Here is a 20,025-nt window from a genome sequence, read left to right on the forward strand (position 1 = left end):
ACTTAATTATTGGGCGGATATTTACCAACAGTATTGGTAAATGAGGGTTGGGAACCAGTTGCCCCGTAGTTGTGTAATTTTGCCACATTTCCTTTGCGAGTTGGGTAAATTTTGTTGGGCAACTGATGGTTGGGTAGAAATTCGCCTAGAAATTTACCAACATTATTTTGCAAATTAGGATCGAGTAATTTTTGCCTGTAGTTGTGTAATTTTGGCACATTCCCACTGCGAGTTGGGTAAATTTCGTTGGGCAACTGATGGTTGGTCGAGAAATCGTTTCCAAAGTTGGGTAATTTTTATCCCAATCTATTTCAGGGCATTATATTTACCCAATTATTATACATTTAGCAACAACATCGTTCCAAGGAGTTGAGAGCAATTTACCAAGTAGTTGGGTAATTGTTAGATGCTGAGGAATATTTCTCATCACCACTTACCCAATTTGACTTTGCTCAAATTTTGTTTGCTCATATTTGGGTAATAATTGACCACCGCCTCTTACCCAATTTTACTTTGCTCAAATTTTTGTTTGCTCATATATTGGGTAATAAATGACCACCGCCTCTTACCCAATTTTACTTTGCTCAAATTTTTGTTTGCTCATATATTGGGTAATATTTGACCACCGCCTCTTACCCAATTTTTCTTTGCTCAAATTTTTGTTTGCTCATAATTATGCTGAGTAATAATTACCCATCACCACTTACCCAATTTTACTTTGCTCAAATTTTTGTTTGCTCATATATTGGGTAATAAATGACCACCGCCTCTTACCCAATTTTACTTTGCCCAAATTTTTGTTTGCTCTTATGCTGAGTAATAATTACCCATCACCACTTACCCGATTTTTATGGAGCGCCAAAGGGGCCAATATCAACAGTCACAAAAACAAACAAAGATGCATACAAACAAACAAAGAAGCATACAAACAAACAAAGGACAGAGCAAAATAGACAAAGTACCCAGAAGAAAGGACCAATTAACAAAGAATAAATCAAAGGTCAGAGCAAAATAGACAAAGTACAGGTCAGAAGAAACAAAGGGCGTTTTGGTTTACGGTAAGCAAATAGACATCAAGCACGAAAACGAGAAAGGACAAACTCAAAAGGACATCAGCTCAGCTACGAAGTGACCCTCAAAGGACAACAGAGGGCGTTTTGGTTTACGGTAAGCAAATAGACATCAAGCACGAAAACGAGAAAGGACAAACTCAAAAGGACATCAGCTCAGCTACGAAGTGACCCTCAAAGGACAACAGAGGGCGTCCTCGAGGTTTTTTTCTTTTTAATCTAGGGCCTACTCCAATATAATACGCTGTAGGTCAATACAACAAATATGGGCTTTCATCGAAAGGGTGCGGTGCGGTGCGGTGTGGTGTGCTCAACGCACCCATTCGATAAAAGAGGGGGGCCTTTTCTCGAAAGGGTGCGTTGAGAGCGGAGTACCATTTTAACACACCCTTTCGATGAAAGCGGGGGGGGGGGGGTTGGGGGCCGGGGGGGGGGGGCTTTTCTCGAAAGGGTGCGTCGACTAGTCTTTCGCATCAGTCGTTTAAAATGAGGATCTCGGACAGAAGGTAATAGTTGCCAATTTAAGTATATCGAAAATGTATTAAATGAAATGGAATGGTCTTGATTACAGAGTGGTCTCTTTGATGGGGGAGACAGAGAGAAGGAAAAAAGGGAAAGGGAAGATAAAAGGAAAGAAAGAAGAGGAAGAAGAAGAAGAAAAGAGGGAAACGGGGGCGAAAGGCTCTTGCCTCCCCCCCCGCCAAAAAATAAATAAGAGAGAAAGAGAGAAGGGAAAGGGAAAGGGAAAGAGAATAAAAAAGGAAAGGAAGAAGAATATGAAGAAAAGAGGGGCTCTTGCCTCCTCCTCCTCCCCCCGCCAAAAGATAAGTAAGAGAGAGAAGGGAAAGGGAAAGGGAAAGAGAAGATAAAAGGAAAGAAAGAAGAGGAAAAAGAAGGAAACGGAGGCGAAGGGCTCTTGCCTCCTAGCCCTTCTTCCCCTCCTCCCCCCCCCCCCGCCAAAAAAATAAATAAGAGAGAGAGAGAAGGGAAAGGGAAAGAGAAGATAAAAGGAAAGAAAGAAGAGGAAGAAGAAGAAAAGAGGGTAACGGGGGCAAAGGGCTCTTGCCTCCTTTCTTTCCTATTCTCCCGCTTTTTCGTTTTTCTCTTTCTTTCTTTTCTTTCTTCTCTTTTCTTTCCTTTCTTTTCTTTTTTTCTTTTCTTTTTCTTTTTTTCTTTTCTTTCCCTTTTACTCTCTTTTTCCCCTCCCCCTTTTCTCTTTTTCCCGACGGCAGCGCAATTTTACCGACAATATCCTGACAGGTGGGGGGGGGGGGGTGTCGCACCCCCACACCCCCTTTGGAGACGCCCCTGCCTTCGCCACTGTTGGCGACCACAAGGCTATCAATACAAATTAAGACATATTAATGAAGATTCTTTTTTAATGTTGCAGAGAGATAAGTATTTTCTCTATGAACTTGTTTAATGGAAAATAAATAATATTAAAAACATGAATACTATAGCGGTATAATGATGAGAGAGATGATTTAAGTCATACTTTTTTTCAATGTGATTGGAGTGGACTTGAGGGTGGGGGGGGGGGGACCTCCTAAGATCTCGGCCGTTTCACAGCCGATCGCCGCGAAAATGCATATTTATGGTAATTTATGCAAACAAGGTCAGAGAATTCACATTTTTACCCATAAATCATATATAATTCATATTCGAGCGTTCTTTTTCACTTCATATATTCGTTAGAATAATAATACGACAACAAAGTTGGAAGAGCCAGTTTATCCCTATGTTATCTCTTGTTTTGATTATTTGTATTTATGTATTATATTATTTTGTTATTTCATTTCATTTCTAACCACAATTCAACTATTTTTACCCCAAATCAAACAAATTTACTTGAAACAAGACCAAATAACCAATGTTTTCTCTTTTTTTAAAAGAATAAATGGTATTTCCATATGTTTGGTACTTAAATCACAAAAATGAGCGATTTTAGATTTTTTTGACATGCAAAAGCAAAAGGTCACGTGACTCCGCAATTATACGTCCGATTTTCAACAAAAATATGTTTCAAAAGATGCGTAAGACTCGAAAGAAAAAAGTCATGAAAGAAAAACTGCCGCGGTTCCGGAGTAGTCGCGAAATTACTAGAGAGCACTAATCTTTTTTGGGGCCCTCAAAAATTTGAAAAATCGTACCCCCCCCCCCCCCCCCCCTTGAACGCCAGGGGGGGGGGGGTATCTCCCAAAAACGGTAAAAATTAACGTGTTTTTTTTACACGTTTTTTTCACAGGGCGGAGCCCTCAGAAGCTCAGGGGTATTAAACATCAAAATTAACGTCGGATGAGCATAATTTTATACCTTATTTGTGACAGTGGCAGGACACAATTTGGTGTTGGGTCCAGGGGGCGGAGCCCCCAGAAGCTCAGGAGTTTTGTCCATTAAATAATATTATTTTATACCTTATTTGTGACACAGGGGTCACGAATTGGCGTGGGGTCCAGGGGGTGGAGCACCCAGAAGCTCAGGGGTTTTGGGCAATAAATAACGGTCAGATGAGCATATTTTTATATCTATTTGTGACACTGGCAGAACACAAATTCTTCTTCCTCTTCCTCTTCTTTCTTTCCTTTTATCTTCTCTTTCCCTTTCCCTTTCCCTTCTCTCTCTCTCCTATTTATTTGTTGGCGGGGGGGGGGGGGGAGAGGCAAAAGCCCTTTGCCCCCGTTTACCTCTTTTCTTCTTCTTCTTCTTCTTTCTTTCCTTTTATCTTCTTTCCCTTTCCCTTCTCTTTCTCTCTCTCTCTCTGATTTATTTTTTGGCGGGGGGGGGGGGGCAAGAGTCCTTCGCCCCCCACCTTATTCCCTCTTCTCTTCTTATTCTTCTTTCTTTCCTTTTATCTTCCCTTTCCCTTTTTTCCTTCTCTCTGTCTCCCCCATCAAAGAGACCACTCTGTAATCAAGACCATTCCATTTCATTTAATACATTTTCGATATACTTAAATTGGCAACTATTACCTTCTGTCCGAGATCCTCATTTTAAACGACTGATGCGAAAGACTAGTCGACGCACCCTTTCGAGAAAAGCCCCCCCCCCCGCTTTCATCGAAAGGGTGTGTTAAAATGGTACTCCGCTCTCAACGCACCCTTTCGAGAAAAGGCCCCCCTCTTTTATCGAATGGGTGCGTTGAGCACACCACACCGCACCGCACCGCACCCTTTCGATGAAAGCCCATATTTGTTGTATTGACCTACAGCGTATTATATTGGAGTAGGCCCTAGATTAAAAAGAAAAAAACCTCGAGGACGCCCTCTGTTGTCCTTTGAGGGTCACTTCGTAGCTGAGCTGATGTCCTTTTGAGTTTGTCCTTTCTCGTTTTCGTGCTTGATGTCTATTTGCTTACCGTAAACCAAAACGCCCTCTGTTGTCCTTTGAGGGTCACTTCGTAGCTGAGCTGATGTCCTTTTGAGTTTGTCCTTTCTCGTTTTCGTGCTTGATGTCTATTTGCTTACCGTAAACCAAAACGCCCTCTGTTGTCCTTTGAGGGTCACTTCGTAGCTGAGCTGATGTCCTTTTGAGTTTGTCCTTTCTCGTTTTCGTGCTTGATGTCTATTTGCTTACCGTAAACCAAAACGCCCTCTGTTGTCCTTTGAGGGTCACTTCGTAGCTGAGCTGATGTCCTTTTGAGTTTGTCCTTTCTCGTTTTCGTGCTTGATGTCTATTTGCTTACCGTAAACCAAAACGCCCTCTGTTTCTTCTGACCTGTACTTTGTCTATTTTGCTCTGACCTTTGATTTATTCTTTGTTAATTGGTCCTTTCTTCTGGGTACTTTGTCTATTTTGCTCTGTCCTTTGTTTGTTTGTATGCTTCTTTGTTTGTTTGTATGCATCTTTGTTTGTTTTTGTGACTGTTGATATTGGCCCCTTTGGCGCTCCATAGATTTTACTTTGCTCAAATTTTTGTTTGCTCATATATTGGGTAATAAATGACCACCGCCTCTTACCCAATTTTACTTTGCCCAAATTTTTGTTTGCTCATATGCTGAGTAATAATTACCCATCACCACTTACCCGATTTTACTTTGCTCAAATTTTTGTTTGCTCATAATTGGGTAATAATTGACCACCGCCCCTTACCCAATTTATTTTGCCCATATTTGTGTTTGCTCATATGCTGAGTAATAATTACCCATCACCACTTACCGAATTTTACTTTGCTCAATTTTTGTTTGCTCATACATTGGGTACTATTTGACCAACGCCTGTTACCCAATTTCACTTTGCGCCTTTTTTTGTTTGCTTATATAGGGTAGTAATTGACCACCGCCTTTTACCAAATATATTTAGCTCAATTTTCTTTAGCTCACAATATGCTGTGTAAATATTGCTATGAAAAATTGAAATTATCTCTCCTGTAATTGTAACCATTTACTTCTATTTTAAAATTATAATAACAGAGTGTTGAAGCGACGATGAATTTGTGCGAGTTTGATGCTGAAAGAGTCCAAGATTTATCTTTTGTGAAAACTGAGCCATCTTAACCATGTAGGCCTATAGAGTTACATAATCTACGTTAATAATATTAATGGAACGTACACGCTATCATCGTCAATTATGCGCATGCGTAAATGGCAGTGGAAACCTTCGATGGGGACTAGACTTACGTTTAACCAGACTTGGGTAAAGTTTGCCTGGTATTGGTCTTGGGGTAGCGCGCACATGGCCTGGTCGCTCGCGATCAGCATGCCATGCGCAGTACTATTTCTATTTACTCGGTATAGCCGGCGCGGCCGTCCCGGCCCGGGAGCTCGAGCTATATGATACACCAACGTAACTAGCAGCCTGTACGTACGTACGTATACGCATCATATCGGAGTCTTGCATGCTAGAGCCTGAGGGTCTAAAAATGGAGCTCGACAACTGCTGCGGAGATAGTTCAAGTGAAGATGGGTTCATAGACCCTCTCACCAAAATCGTTCAAAGGTGGGGATGTCCGTCAGTGTTAAAGATACTAGAAGGTACGTTCACATCTTATTGAGATTAGAAGTTTAGAACATGATCAACAGGTACTTGCTGTAGACTTGTTCCCATATCCATAACACATGGGCAACATGTAGACTAGTTCTATATGCCTCAGCAATGGTTAATGAATACGCTTCAATTCAATTGGTCTATTAAACTTTGCCTCAAATTTGCTCTTTTAATGCATGTGTTACTAATCCAAACTAATATTTGATTGATATAGATATCAAATTCAAATTGTACTGTTTCCATGAATTTTAGATCACAAATGAATATTTAAAAATATTTTGTTCAAGATTTTACAAAACCCAAAGGCCAAAACCCGGATTTCTGTGCTGTTTCCTGCTACAATACATACATAACACAATACCCTCCATTTTCTATGGATCATGGGCTGTATGGGGTCCAATCACAGAACTCTTAAATACGTATTTAAGAGTTCTGTGGGTCCAATACATTGGACCACATACTTGTAGGTGTGTACCCAGATAGTATTACAGTACGTGGGACTGGTGTAATTTTGAACAATTATCTCTGTTATCTGAAATTGGTATTACTATTACTAGATCTAGTCTAGGTCTAGATCTAGATCTAGGCCTACTTATATTTAATAATCAACACTGAACTGAATGATTCATCAGAAAATTGAAGTTGTCAAATAATGTACAATTTTATGAACATTATTTTGTGGAAGATCATCTTTCATTTTCCTGTAGATCTAGAAGTCTAGATTTCAAAAAGTGAGACAATTTTTCTTGCCCATTGCCATGTTAAGGATTTTGCCCTTTCATTTTCTACAGGACTTTGAAATCCAAACACTCTAAAAAAATGTTGGGCAAGTGCCCAATTTTTACCCAACATGAGGGCACTTATGTGTCCGACTAACTATTGGGTAAATTAAAGATTTTGCATGATTTACCCAGTGTTGGATGAAAAGAAAATACCCAACTTTTAACCAACAAAATTTACCCCAATAGGAAATTCACCCAATTCTCACCATAATGTGTAGTATATTCGACACTAGTTGGGCAAATTATTTCATCAGTAACTACATGGTTGGTAGAAAATAACCCAATTATTGGACAAAAATGACCAACTTTAATTTGCCCAAAAATATTACCCAATTATTTCATCGGTAACTACATGGTTGGTAGAAAATAACCCAATTGTTGGACAAAATTTGCCCAACATCAGTTTTACCAAGTAACACCTACCCAACTTATTTCTGACCTTTTATTAGGTAACTTCATACAGTAAATGGTTGGGAGAAATTATTTGACAAAAACGCGCCAAACTTTGATTTGCCCAGTAACATCTGCCTAACTTTGTTTTACAGAGCATAGACTCTACATCCTCTTGGTTTTAAATGGGGCTATTAATTATGTGCTATTGCGATATTCCTTGTCACAACTAAAAGGCAGTTGACCCACATTTTAGCCCATATTAATAGCCTAATTCAAAACCAAGAGGCTGTGGTGGTTTTCGAAATTGCAGTGACCTCGCTGTAGTACACGAATGGGCACAATTTTTAACATGGGTACATTTTTTCTCATTTAAACAAATCTTTTTCTGAAAATAATTTTTAAATATGGAAAAATTACAGATGCTTAAGCCACCAAATTATGCCCACAAAATTGTACACTATTTTACTACATGTCCAGATTTCAATGAAATCATTAGAACCGATGGACGGATTACCATCCAAACTTGGGACATGTACATGTATCTTGCAAGTTGCAAAGCCAACGAACCGATTCGATTTTGGGATGGAGGTGCACATGGAGGAAGGACATTCGTTAGTACAGGATTAACTGTCCTATTTTGCTTCATATCAGTGAAATGTTCCAGCACATGCATTTTTTTTAATGTTTCACACCACTGAACAATAAGCTGTACAAAAGAATTATTAAACACCACAAATTATCTTTTCTAGGATAAACAATTGTCAGTTGCCTCTATTCAAGGTAACACACTATAATTTATATATGGTTGTATGGTACTGTAAGTGGCCTGTGAAAGGCTTGAGTGCTAGACTTTTTGAGAAACCCTGGTCAGATATAGCTAGGTTATTTGTCATACTAAAGCTGAGAAACATGGCTACTAATGCAGACAATATCATGGCAGCCGCAAAAGGTTGAAAAAAACAATTACCGGTATGGCAGTTTAAAGTTGAAGTAATAGGCATGACAGTGCACATGGAGAAGACACATATGATTATCAATGAATTAGTAATGTTAATTAACCAATCAGCATACATTGACCTCTATGCTAACTCTCAAATCATTCTGATTCATTTGGTAAGTTGAATGACTTTCTTTGAAATCAAATTCATTGCTGATGCAACTAATCTTTATACTTTAAATAGGCCCCTACATTGTTAAAAATTAGGCACAATTTGACTAAACTAAGGTGATTACTAGTATGACTTTAGAAAAGGTTTCCATTCTTAATTTGATTGTGTGGATGTTAATAACATCACCTGAAAATAAATAGCAATTAGTTGATACAATTCGCTAGTATGATCTAAAAGTAAGTTTTCTATACGAAGACCAAATTTTCGAGAAAATCGCATTTGAAAATTCAGATTTTCATAGACCCTTGTGGAATAAGAAAACATTGATTATGCGATTTATTCAAAATGGAAGATATTTTAGCTGGAACATGAGCAAATGTTTACAGCTTATCATTATCTAAAACATATACTTTTGTTTAATTTGCGCAACCATACGTGTGTTTGTGGTATTATATGAAAACAATCAGTTTATGCTGCACTAAGCCTTATTTATCAATCTCTCCCTCTTCTTCTCCAGAAAATGAAGTTGATGTGGAAACCCTTCCCCTTCTAAGTGAAAGTATAATCACATCCTTCATACCCAAGATTGGACCTCGATTGAAGTTTCTCGCTGGGTGGCGTGCAGAGGTAGGCCCTAGATGTGGCACAATATCTCACTATGGATAGTTACAGATGCTTTCAGTGTCTTGATTTAATTAGGGGGGATATTTCTTGCCTATTCCATCATTTAAAATACACACATACAACAACCAGGGGGAAAAATGTAAGTATAACATGCATGCAAGGGGCATGTAGACTAACATTTCGTACATTATCGGGATATAGAAAACATCTCATTTCAAAGCACGCTGCACGGATAAAGACGTCAAGCACAACTACAAAAGCAGTTCCAGATCACCAAAGTGAAACCTGTTATGAAGGATCTGTTCTAGGAAAGAATAACAACACTGAAGGGAATTTGGAACAACTGCACCAGGAAAAGGCATTGTTTGTTGGAGAAAGCAGTGAGCAGGAAGATGTCTCTTTTGAAACGCAAACAGAGAGACTACCTGATATTGCAGCAAAGTTTGTAGCAGAACTCAGGGCAAGGACTAATGTGCCTGCTTCACACACCAACAAGGTCATTCAAACCGCACAAGATTTGGTTATTTCTGTGTTACAAACTGTGCAACAGGATGTGATGGATATCTTAAGTGAGCCACAATATGCAGCTAACAGTGAGCTGAGATCTGATATACAAGATGTATTCGAGAATTCAAAGAATCCATTTTCAGAGCTCATGTCAGATACTCAACAGAAAAAATATTTCTCTGAGAAAGGTGATTTCATTCAGCCTTGTGAGGTGTTGTTGGGAACTTGCTTAAAACCAAAAATTGATCAAAAGACAGGTGATCCACTGCAAAGCACACAAAAAGAAACCTTTCAATATATACCACTAGCTGACACTATTAAACAATACTTAGAGCGACCAGGAGTAATGAACGCCATACTGTCTCAAAAAGGATCAAAAGATAATGATGTTTTGTATTCATTCAAAGATGGTCACTATTATAAAAGGCAGGAAGCTACTGCTAGACAAGACTGTGAATTCTTAGTGCCTCTGTTGTTGTACAATGATGAGTTTGAGACAGCCAATCCGCTTGGGTCAAAACGCGGCAAACACAAGGTAAGTGCCTTTTATACAAGTGCGTTATCCCTTCCCAGGAAATACCAGGCTAGGCTGGAAAATATCATGCTCACAGCTATGATCACATCTCCGCTTTTGAGTAAATATGGCATCTCAGAAGTTTTGAAGGTAATCAAGGATGATCTGCAGCAGATGTGGACTGATGGACTCACTATCAAGTGCAAAGAGTTTGAGGGTAGGGTCAAACCCTACTTATTCCAAGTTGTAGGGGACAATCTTGGCATTCATGCCATGCTGGGATGTACAACCTGTTTCCGTGCCAACTATTACTGTAGATTCTGTAGAGGCCATCGCTCGTTGCTTCAGAAACAGCCAAAAGAGGATGCCCAATATCTCCGTGATGAAATAAACTATGATACAGATCTTCAAAAGCCCTTGTCAGAATCTGGCTTGAAGTATGCAACAGTTTTGAATGAATTGCCTTACTACCATTCCACCCAAAACTTATGTCCAGATGTAATGCATGATTTTACAGAGGGAGTCTTGCCCCTGGAAATGCACCTTGTTTTGAGTAAACTTGTTCAGAAGGGTTTCATAACACTGGATGAGGTGAACAGTAGAATATCCTCATTCAATTTTGGCTTTGTGGACCGCAAAAACAGACCAAGCCCAATCAGGCAGGCATCACTGAAGAATCCATATTCTGCCAGTGGACAGACATCAGCACAGATGACGTGCCTTGCATACAACATCCCTCTCATGTTAGGAGACAAGATTGATGAGATGTGTGATGAGTGGGAACTCTTACTGTCAATCATTGACATCTTCAAAATCGTTATGAGTCCCAGTATCAGTAAGTCTGCCATCTATGTCCTGAAGGCAATGATTGATGATCACCACAGGCTCTTCATGCAGCTCTTCCCTGAAGCTAGTCTAACTCCGAAGCAGCACTTTCTTGTGCATTACCCACGTGCACTGAAACACCTTGGGCCACTGACCCAGTATTCAGCATTGCGTTTTGAAGCAATGCACAGACCTTTCAAGCAGATTGCCAGTGTATCTTGCAACTACCAAAACATTGTCAAAACATTGGCTAACAGATACCAAATGGCACGGTGCTACAGGTCAGTATCAAATCAGTCACTGGATAGCCAAGATATCAATGTGTCACAGCAAGCTGCAGCAATGCTTGGTGATCTACTTGATGATGAGGCACTTTGCAAAAAAATTAACTGTGGAAGGGGAACCGAAGTTACAGTTGCTGGGAAAGTGGACATTCATGGATATGAGTTCCGGGCAGGTGTTGATGTACTTCTATATTGGACTGATGATGATGGACCCACGTTTGGACGTGTTCAGCATATTGTAGTGGTGCAAGAAAAGTTGTATCTGCTCCTTCGGCTGTATCAGACCTTGTACTTCAACAGACATGTTGAAGCATTTGCAGTACAGGTGGGCAGAGAGGAAGCACAAGCTGCTGTTGAATGGTGTGACCTGTTTGATCACAGGCCAGTCAATGCTGTCCAGTCCTATAGTGGAAGAGGGCGCTGCTTGTATATTGTGGTGCACCATTCATTCATCTAGGAACAAGAAGGTACGTGTAGGCAACCCGTTGCAAGCAAGTGATATATTTTTACAACTAGACATTACAGGTGCACTTGCAAATTTTGTCTTAGAGAACAGAACCAAAACAAAGCAAAAGAAAGAAACTGTTATTCCAATTACAATTATATCTATGAATCAGTTCTTAGTGTATCATTCTACACATTTTGATTGAAAAAATAGCTAAGAAGCTAACCTTGATCGATCTGTACTGACTTGCTAACAAATTTTGATTATTCCAATGAAAATTTTACAGTAAATATCTGGTTTGAATTTTTTAACTCGTTATTAACTTCATTGTTTCTGTATCTGAAAATGTGTCTGTTATATTTGCATTCATTCATATTATGTTGTAATTTCTTAAATGTACCATGACTCATGCCAAGTTTTTCTAGCATATGTACTTCATTGAGGCCCCGGAAATGTGCTATTTTTTACCAATGCATGTTCCTGCCTAAAGTGAAAGTTCCTAACTGGATATTATTATATTATAGATGTACTGAAGAAGCTTCGGCTCATGAGTGACCACTTTTCAATTATGGGTTTGCTTTAAATAGGACAAGGGTACAGAAACAGTGAGAATGATTTTCCCCTTCAAGGAATAAACTTGATACTAAAGTCTAACCTGGGGCTGTTTGTGTCATTAATAATGTAAAAAATAATCAGTCATTTACATGTACATTGAAAGTTCAATTATTTTTCATTTATTTATTGTAGTATCATGCTGCAAATCAACAAAGCATGGAACAAGCATCAACGTCGACAAGAAGCCCATCAGTGTTCTCCTTAGATGACTGCTCAGATCTCTCTTGTGTAACAGGAAGTGAGTGGAGTCCCAGACAAAGCCCTTCCCAGCCCAGTTTGGATACGCCACTTTACGACTCCCCAGAATCCAAGAGTCCTGATCAACATCCTCCCCTGAAACGGGTCAAGAAAGTGCATTTCGTAAGTTTATGTATATAGTGGGCTGATACAATTGAAGAGTGGGCATGTCGAGTCACCATCATTCATCAGTTTTTATGCCTCCAACACATAAGGGTGCCGGAGGCATTATGTCTTGGAGTTATCTGTCTGTCAGTATTTCTGACAAGCAGCAGGGCTCAAAGGTGAAAGGTCAGTTCAAAGGTTATTCAAGTTTTTACTAAAAATACCATTTTATTTCTACATCTGCAGAATGGCTAGTGATATGATTTGGTAGGTACATTTTGGTATGAATGAATAAAGGAATGTTATGGAAAATGTTTGGTTGGGGTTATGGGTTTTAAGCTAGTCTAAGGTCAGTTTCAAGGTTTCATTGAAATTTTTTATCAGAACAAAGTTTGCAAGGAATGCCCAGTGAGTGATTTATGATGGGCTTATTGTAGGAGGTCGGACAGCCAGAGATATACCCACCGACTGCATGCTGTCACATTTCACTTGTTTATTCTGAATTTACTGATCTTTAAAAAAAAAATCCTTTATCTGTTGCAGAACATTGCTTGTATATTGAGAGAGACCACCATGGGAAGAGCAGCATTAAGGAACATCAATGCTACAAATCTCTGCAGCAAAAGGGACCGGCATACTGTTGTGGATATGTTGACTCAGTACCTGATACGGGAGTATGGTACCAAGCCAAGCTCATTTGTGAAGGCATCAATGGCCCATGCCATTGTGACAAGCTTTCCTTTCTTAAAAGATCCAGAATCTCCACTTGGCTATGTAAGTCCTGTCCATGAATTGCTTTCCTTAATATATGTGACCTCAGGTATGGCTCAGATCACCACTTTTTTCTGGACTGATTTATGGATTGATTCTTACCACAGCGGGCATTTATTACTTGGAGGTGCCTTAATTCTTAGGTTGTCCATCCATACCTCCATCTGTCCCTACCCCATAGACCCCATTTACAAGAAAGTGAAATTTTATGAGAAGTTTCTGTTTGAGCCAGAAGCAATAAGCTACTTTAAGGTCTAAATCAAATAAATTATGTGTTTATGCAATAACTTTTGGAATACTGGATCATATTATTTTGTGTAACTTGCTATGAAGCTTCCTCAATTTTGTTATTCTTGTATTTATTATATTGGAGATGCTCAATCAATTGCATGTTGTATCACATTATCACAAGCATTATAAGAGCATCTTTGGCAATAGTAAATTTGACAGTAGACAGGCCTGAAAAGCTTACAAATAATGAAAAGCTAATATGGCATCAATCACTAAATCGTGCAATATTTTTGTTTATTTTTACCACTTGTTTATAAGTTATATTATCCAGTAATGACACATCTCTTAATATTTAGACTTTTGTCTGCATGCCATTGAGTAATGGATATTCACAGAATTATCCATCATTCACTTTGTTTTTGCAATGACTTGATGACATTGCTGGAATATAACAGTGTGCAGTTAGAAATAGGTACTTAAGAGGACAAACCTTGTTATTGCAAACACTGACATATGTAACAAAATATGTAAATGTACAGTTTACACTGGAATTTTATTGTGCTTTTATTTGATTATTATTAATGTTTAACAAATGTTGTTGAGCATTACTGTTTTTGAAGTTGAATTATGAAGGAATTTTAATTTATTTGAGCAGGAGGCCTGGTACTGCGTGGGGGCCAAGGGACGGCCAGCAACAGGCTACCTGGAGGAGCATCTGAGGTATGTCAGAAAAAAGGAGAAGTCCCTGAGGGTACCAGTAGCTGAAGACGAGGCAGAGTCTCAAAAGCAAGGTATTCTGGCTACTTTTTCATATAGTTAAAGTTATGAGTTATTCAGATCCGTCTGATGAAGTCATGCTGTGCCATAACAAACTGGTGGGGCATGAGCAATGCCAACTAAAACCCCCCTTCCAATACAATCATCAAAAACTTGTTGATACATGCTAATTGTTGATTGTTCTGTTGCATTATATCCAGGAGATACTGATCTTGAGTCTGTGAACGATGATAACATCACGACAATGGAAGAATGGCTGCGTAACAACAAGGAGCCAGAGGACATGGTGAAGGACTACATGAAACAAACAGCAACAAAAAGACATGACTGGATCAAGAGAAGTGACTGTTGTGTGAAGAACATTCTTACCACATATCCCAGACTTCTCGATGCTGGAATGGTATGTGGACCTTGATTTTTCTTCTGCATGTGACAAGAAAGGACATTAAATTAAACTAGAGTCGCATGTTTTGAGAAGTAACTTTTTTGTTTTTTGGTTGCATGGGCAGGTTTACTTTAGCAGTCTCCTTAAAGGGATCGTTTAACAATCTGAGATACACGGTCCTACAGAAATCGTGCATCCCTATTGAACCGATAATTGTTAGTGTGTACCATTCAAATCCTTGCAAAATGGTAAAGAGAAGATGCAAATGAAAGATATCCTACCTTTCATCTGGCTTCTATAACTATCCTAACAATTACAGATTGAAGGAGATTTTGCAGAATTGTTCCCAGAGAAAGCAAACGCACTGTACCAGAAGTGGCCCACATTCTGTAACAAAGTAGTGGACTTCACCGAGAAAACTGGCAACTGGAGAAGTGCAAGAGCCGAATTCGAAAACATTCATGACCCTGGGAAACTCAGTCTTGGTATGTGGTGTCAGAATACACATTTGACAGTATTAGTGAAAATGACTTGAGAGAAAGTCAAAAGAATTTATTTCAATTACACTATATGATGTTTATTTTTGTGGCCAGGACCAAACATTGAGTCTAATATCCCCCATGTAAGGAATTGAACTGAAATAAATAAAAGTGCTCTGAAACATATAATACATGTACAACATATGATAAAAACATGATTCCATGACAAAGGTTTAGCATACTTTTACTTGCTTGTTTTGTTTGTTTGCTTTTTGGGGTGGGGATGGTGGTTTAAAGCTCATTGGGAAGGCTATGCTGAAGTTTGTGCAATTTTGATTTCTTTACTAAGAAAGCTGAGCTCCAAATTACTGACTGACATTTACGTTGAGTGATTTTACCCATATTTGTAGAAAATAATTGTTGTATTCGACCGTTTTTTTTTAATTTGCTGTATATAACTGTACATTTTGTAAGATGTTCCATAATTGACCTGTTTGCTGTTGCACCTTTTCTTCATATGTAATTGGGACTTAATTACTTAACTCTTTCATTGTTTCCCTCTTTTTAGAGGAAAAGAGCAATCTTGGATTCTACATGCTCCCAGTCTTGTTCCGAGGAAGGAAAGATTCCAAGAGAGGAACGTACACCACTGCAGAAACATTGTCGTCCTTCATTGACGTTCAACCAGTAAGTATATGTGCTGGGGAGGTGGTAAAGTAATGACATGTAAGGCATATATTTTGGTTTGTGTTTAAAATCTTGCCATAGTAATCATATTTCATTACAAACAAATTCAATAGTTAATTTGTTAAGAGTTTCAAACCTAGGACAACTGATGAAATTGAGGTTGAAATGCAATACCTATGTTCTTACCAGATAAGGCATTGCCATAACATTTTATTTGTGTAAAACTTGAAAAGCAACCATTTTCAAGTTCCTAGTAATGGGCACGCTGGTCCCCAAGGAGGCCCTGCAGGGGCAACACTAGGCGCTTTAATCTTAATAAGTCAGTTCGTCATTATCTGTGGTACAACTACAAATGGCCTCAGATTTGTCATCACATCGCATTTCACTCATGAATGCAAGCAAGTCCTTTAACTTGCAAATGACATGTGAAAAATGCATGCTTATATTAACAGGCTGTATATGCCTTCCAGCTTAGTTGATGTAATGCTCTGAACGTGACCAGTTTGGGTACAGTTGACCTTTGCCGCAGGGATATTTAAGAATACCCAGTAATGTTTTGATGGGACAGGGATGAACATGCATAAACAAATTTGGGTGTCCTGTAGGTGATTGTGGATTCATAAGCAGAAGCATTCGACAAGCATCAAATATATATATATCAATCCATATAATTACAAATGATTTCTTCTTGATTTCTCTTTGGACTACAGGAGGTTCTCGACATCCAGACTTATGTTGATAACATTGATGAAGCAGTCAGGTCACAGCCATTTGTTGTTGTGCGTGGGAACATTCTCACACCAATACAGACGTACGTCGTAGTAGAGAGGAGGATACTTCCTGCCGCAACACTGCTTAAAGCAGTCGACTTGTGCTTTAAGGCACTTTATGTGATGGATATCGAATATCAGCCGCAAAGCTGTTCTGTTTGGAAATTTCTCCAGATTGTGGTGTTCCAGTTTACCGATGGGGAGCATCTTACACCAAAGCTGCGGGAGGTCCGAGCCTTCATGAACATGCCATAAGCCATCATGATGTGTTCACGCCAAGGATGATTACTGGTGATATATTTCCTACAGATGAAACTGACACATCATCGTTTAGCACATTTTGGCTACTTGAACCAGTTTATTTTGGGAGAAAAAAAACTGGAAAAAAGTATTATTTTGGACAAAATAACCTTAAAGACAAACTGTTATGAGTTGGATTCAGCACATTATTTTACATAATTTATACATGTTTGTGTAAGACTGAAGATTTGAGGGTGGGGTGAGGATCGCTGAATAATATAAAAAAAAGAGTGAATTTATACACAGCAGAAGTCTTTGTGTACATTTTAAAAATGATAAAGGCCTAATTGTTTTATCCCAATCATTGCTTAACATCCCCACCTTGAAAGTTTAAGAAAAAAAATGAATATATGCCAAGTATAAATACAAAACATATTATTGGCTATAAATCTTTTGCACTGGCGTATACAAATGCTTATCGTGTTTGGTTTTAATCCCAAGAGTACTGTTTCATAACTCGTACATCAAAATGATATATTTCTTCATAAAACATGAGCTATGATATTTTCTGCGTTTAAAACAGCAAGTGGGGTATATGATTGTAAATTACATATACCATTAATTTTCATGTAATGTGTATCGTCCATTGACCCTACGCTGAACTCTCTGCTGAATGGACTGCATGCATTAATTTACATCGCGCAAAGCAGAAGTAGAGAAGTCAACATTTTCATCTACATTTTGCAAAATTGTATTGATATTATTGATAATATCAATAAAATCAATCAAACTGAGTATAGCAGGTAGGGTCAATTGATTTTTGTTGTCTTTAATCTAATCAAAAAGTTATAGTAGGCAGTGTGTATCCTTGTTATTTGATCAGTACCTGTTCACCATCACAGATAGCCAAACTTTCATGTGGTACTTCTGCACATGTCAAATAATCTAGAGGGATTTGAATTTATTTCCTCTTTTGTTTTCACTTCAAAAAAATGTGTGCATGTGTAACACTCTAAGGCAGAGTATTGGTGTGTCAGGATAAATGAACACTATGCCACACCCACAAAATATATATGATGCACATATTCATGTATGAAATCAGAGTACATGGGATACATACAGTGTACATCAAAGTTGTCATGCTGCACCAAAAGGGGCTATATTTGCATTTACTTTTTTTAAAAGATTGTATTTTTTTCACCAAAAATTGTAATGTTGTAGTTGATGTTAACAAGTTTTGTTTTTACGTTTCTGATGAAAACAACAACATGTGTTTACTGTGTATGTTATTTGTGTTTCAGTTAAGCAATTATTACCCTTTAGATGAGAAAAAGAGTTGAGCAAATAGATGTTATGGAAAAAATGTTGAGCAATGATTATCCAACAGACGAATTAAAGAGTTGGGCAAATGGATATTGTGGAGAAATAGTTGAGCAATTATTACCCAATAGATGGTTGTTTTGATAGTTGGGCAAATGGATATTGTGGAGAAATAGTTGAGCAATTATTACCCAATAGATGGGTGTTTTGATAGTTGGGCAAATGGATATTGTGGAGAAATAGTTGAGCAATTATTACCCAATAGATGGGTGTTTTGAGAGTTGGGCAAATGGATATTGCGGAGAAATTGTTGAGCAATTATTATCCAATAGATGGTTGTTTTGAGAGTTGGGCAAATGGATATTGCGGAGAAATTGTTGAGCAATTATTACCCAATAGATGGGTGTTTTGAGAGTTGGGCAACTGGATATTGCGAAGAAATTGTTGAGCAATTATTACCCAATAGATGGGTGTTTTGAGAGTTGGGCAAATGGATATTGTGGAGAAATAGTTGAGCAATTATTACCCAATAGATGGGTGTTTTGATAGTTGGGCAAATGGATATTGTGGAGAAATAGTTGAGCAATTATTACCCAATAGATGGGTGTTTTGATAGTTGGGCAAATGGATATTGTGGAGAAATTGTTGAGCAATTATTACTCAATAGATGGGTGTTTTGAGAGTTGGGCAAATGGATGTTGCAGAGAAATTGTTGAGCAATTATTACCCAATAGATGGGTGTTTTGATAGTTGGGCAAACTGGGAGTTGGGTAAAAACTGGTTGGGCATTTAATTAACCAACATTAAACTTACTCAAAAGTTGGGCAAATAGAAGGTTGGGCAATATCTAACTGGGTAAAATTGGTTGGGCAAGAAATTACCCAACTGAAAATATAACCAACTGTTAGGCAATTGTAGAGTTGGGTAAAATATGATGGGTCACCAACTGATGGGCAATTTAATTTGCCCAACCACATAGCAAACTGATTACCCAACATCAGTTGGGCAGATTTTAACCAATAGTTGTGTGGACCGTATGTTGCTCAGTGTTGGTTAAAAGTTGGGCATTTTTTTGCCCAACTATTTTAAGTGTGTATGCGCCAAATGTTAAGGTTTGTGCTGGACATTGGTTGATATGCGCTCAAATAAGACCTCTTTAATGTCGGCTGCTAGATTTTTTGCACCCTGTATTCGATGAGGTATATAATAATCTACATTTCATGTGAGTTTAAGCACACTAAAAGCTAGTGGGAACTAGCGGCGAATGTATTAAAGGCCAAAACCCCGTTCACCGATATACTCTCTACGTTATTCGCTATTAACGAAAATATTTGTTCTGGACCTTGATTGATATGCGCTCAAATAAAACCTTTTTAATGTCGGCTGCTAGACTTTCTGCACCCCGTTTTCGATGAGGTATATAATAATCTACATTTCACATGAGTTTCAGCACTTTTAAAGCAAATGGGAATTAGCAACGAATGTATTAACCCCACCCCCTTCTATATACTCTAGACGTTATATGCGCCAAATGTTAAGGTTTGTGCTGGACATTGGTTGATATGCGCTCAAATAAGACCTTTTTAATGTCCGCTGCTAGAATTTTTGCACCCCGTATTCGATGAAGTATATAATAATCTACATTTCATGTAAGTTTAAGCACATTTAAAGCTAGTGGGAACTAGCGGCGAATGTATTAAAGCCCTAAAGCCCATTCACCGATATACTCTCCACGTTAATCGCTACTAACAAAAATATTTGTTCTGGACCTTGGTTGATATGCGCTCAAATAAAACCTTTTTAATGTCGGCTGCTAGACTTTCTGCACCCCGTTTTCGATGAGGTATATAATAATCTACATTTCACATGAGT

The 20,025-nt window shown here is 38.4% G+C and overlaps 1 protein-coding gene across 2 annotated transcripts; it reads left to right on the plus strand.

Moving 5' to 3' along the window:
- The first annotated feature begins 5,224 nt into the window (after positions 1-5,224).
- LOC115928119 lies at positions 5,225-18,100 on the plus strand. 2 transcript variants are annotated; one of them, XM_030994880.1, is made up of 9 exons: positions 5,225-6,040; positions 8,855-8,964; positions 12,284-12,511; positions 13,037-13,267; positions 14,151-14,286; positions 14,473-14,672; positions 14,977-15,142; positions 15,705-15,823; positions 16,534-18,100. In XM_030994880.1, the coding sequence occupies exons 1-9, from the start codon at positions 5,905-5,907 to the stop codon at positions 16,846-16,848; spliced, it is 1,641 nt and encodes a 546-aa protein (XP_030850740.1). In that variant the 5' UTR covers positions 5,225-5,904; the 3' UTR covers positions 16,849-18,100. The 2 variants fall into 2 exon arrangements, with proteins under 2 accessions (XP_030850740.1, XP_030850741.1); XM_030994881.1 differs by lacking the exon at positions 5,225-6,040 and having other exon boundaries at positions 6,610-11,558.
- Positions 18,101-20,025: the final 1,925 nt, after the last annotated feature.

Source organism: Strongylocentrotus purpuratus, unplaced genomic scaffold, assembly GCF_000002235.5.
Source record: "Strongylocentrotus purpuratus isolate Spur 01 unplaced genomic scaffold, Spur_5.0 spur5_scaffold_21, whole genome shotgun sequence".
Lineage (NCBI taxonomy): Eukaryota > Metazoa > Echinodermata > Echinoidea > Camarodonta > Strongylocentrotidae > Strongylocentrotus > Strongylocentrotus purpuratus.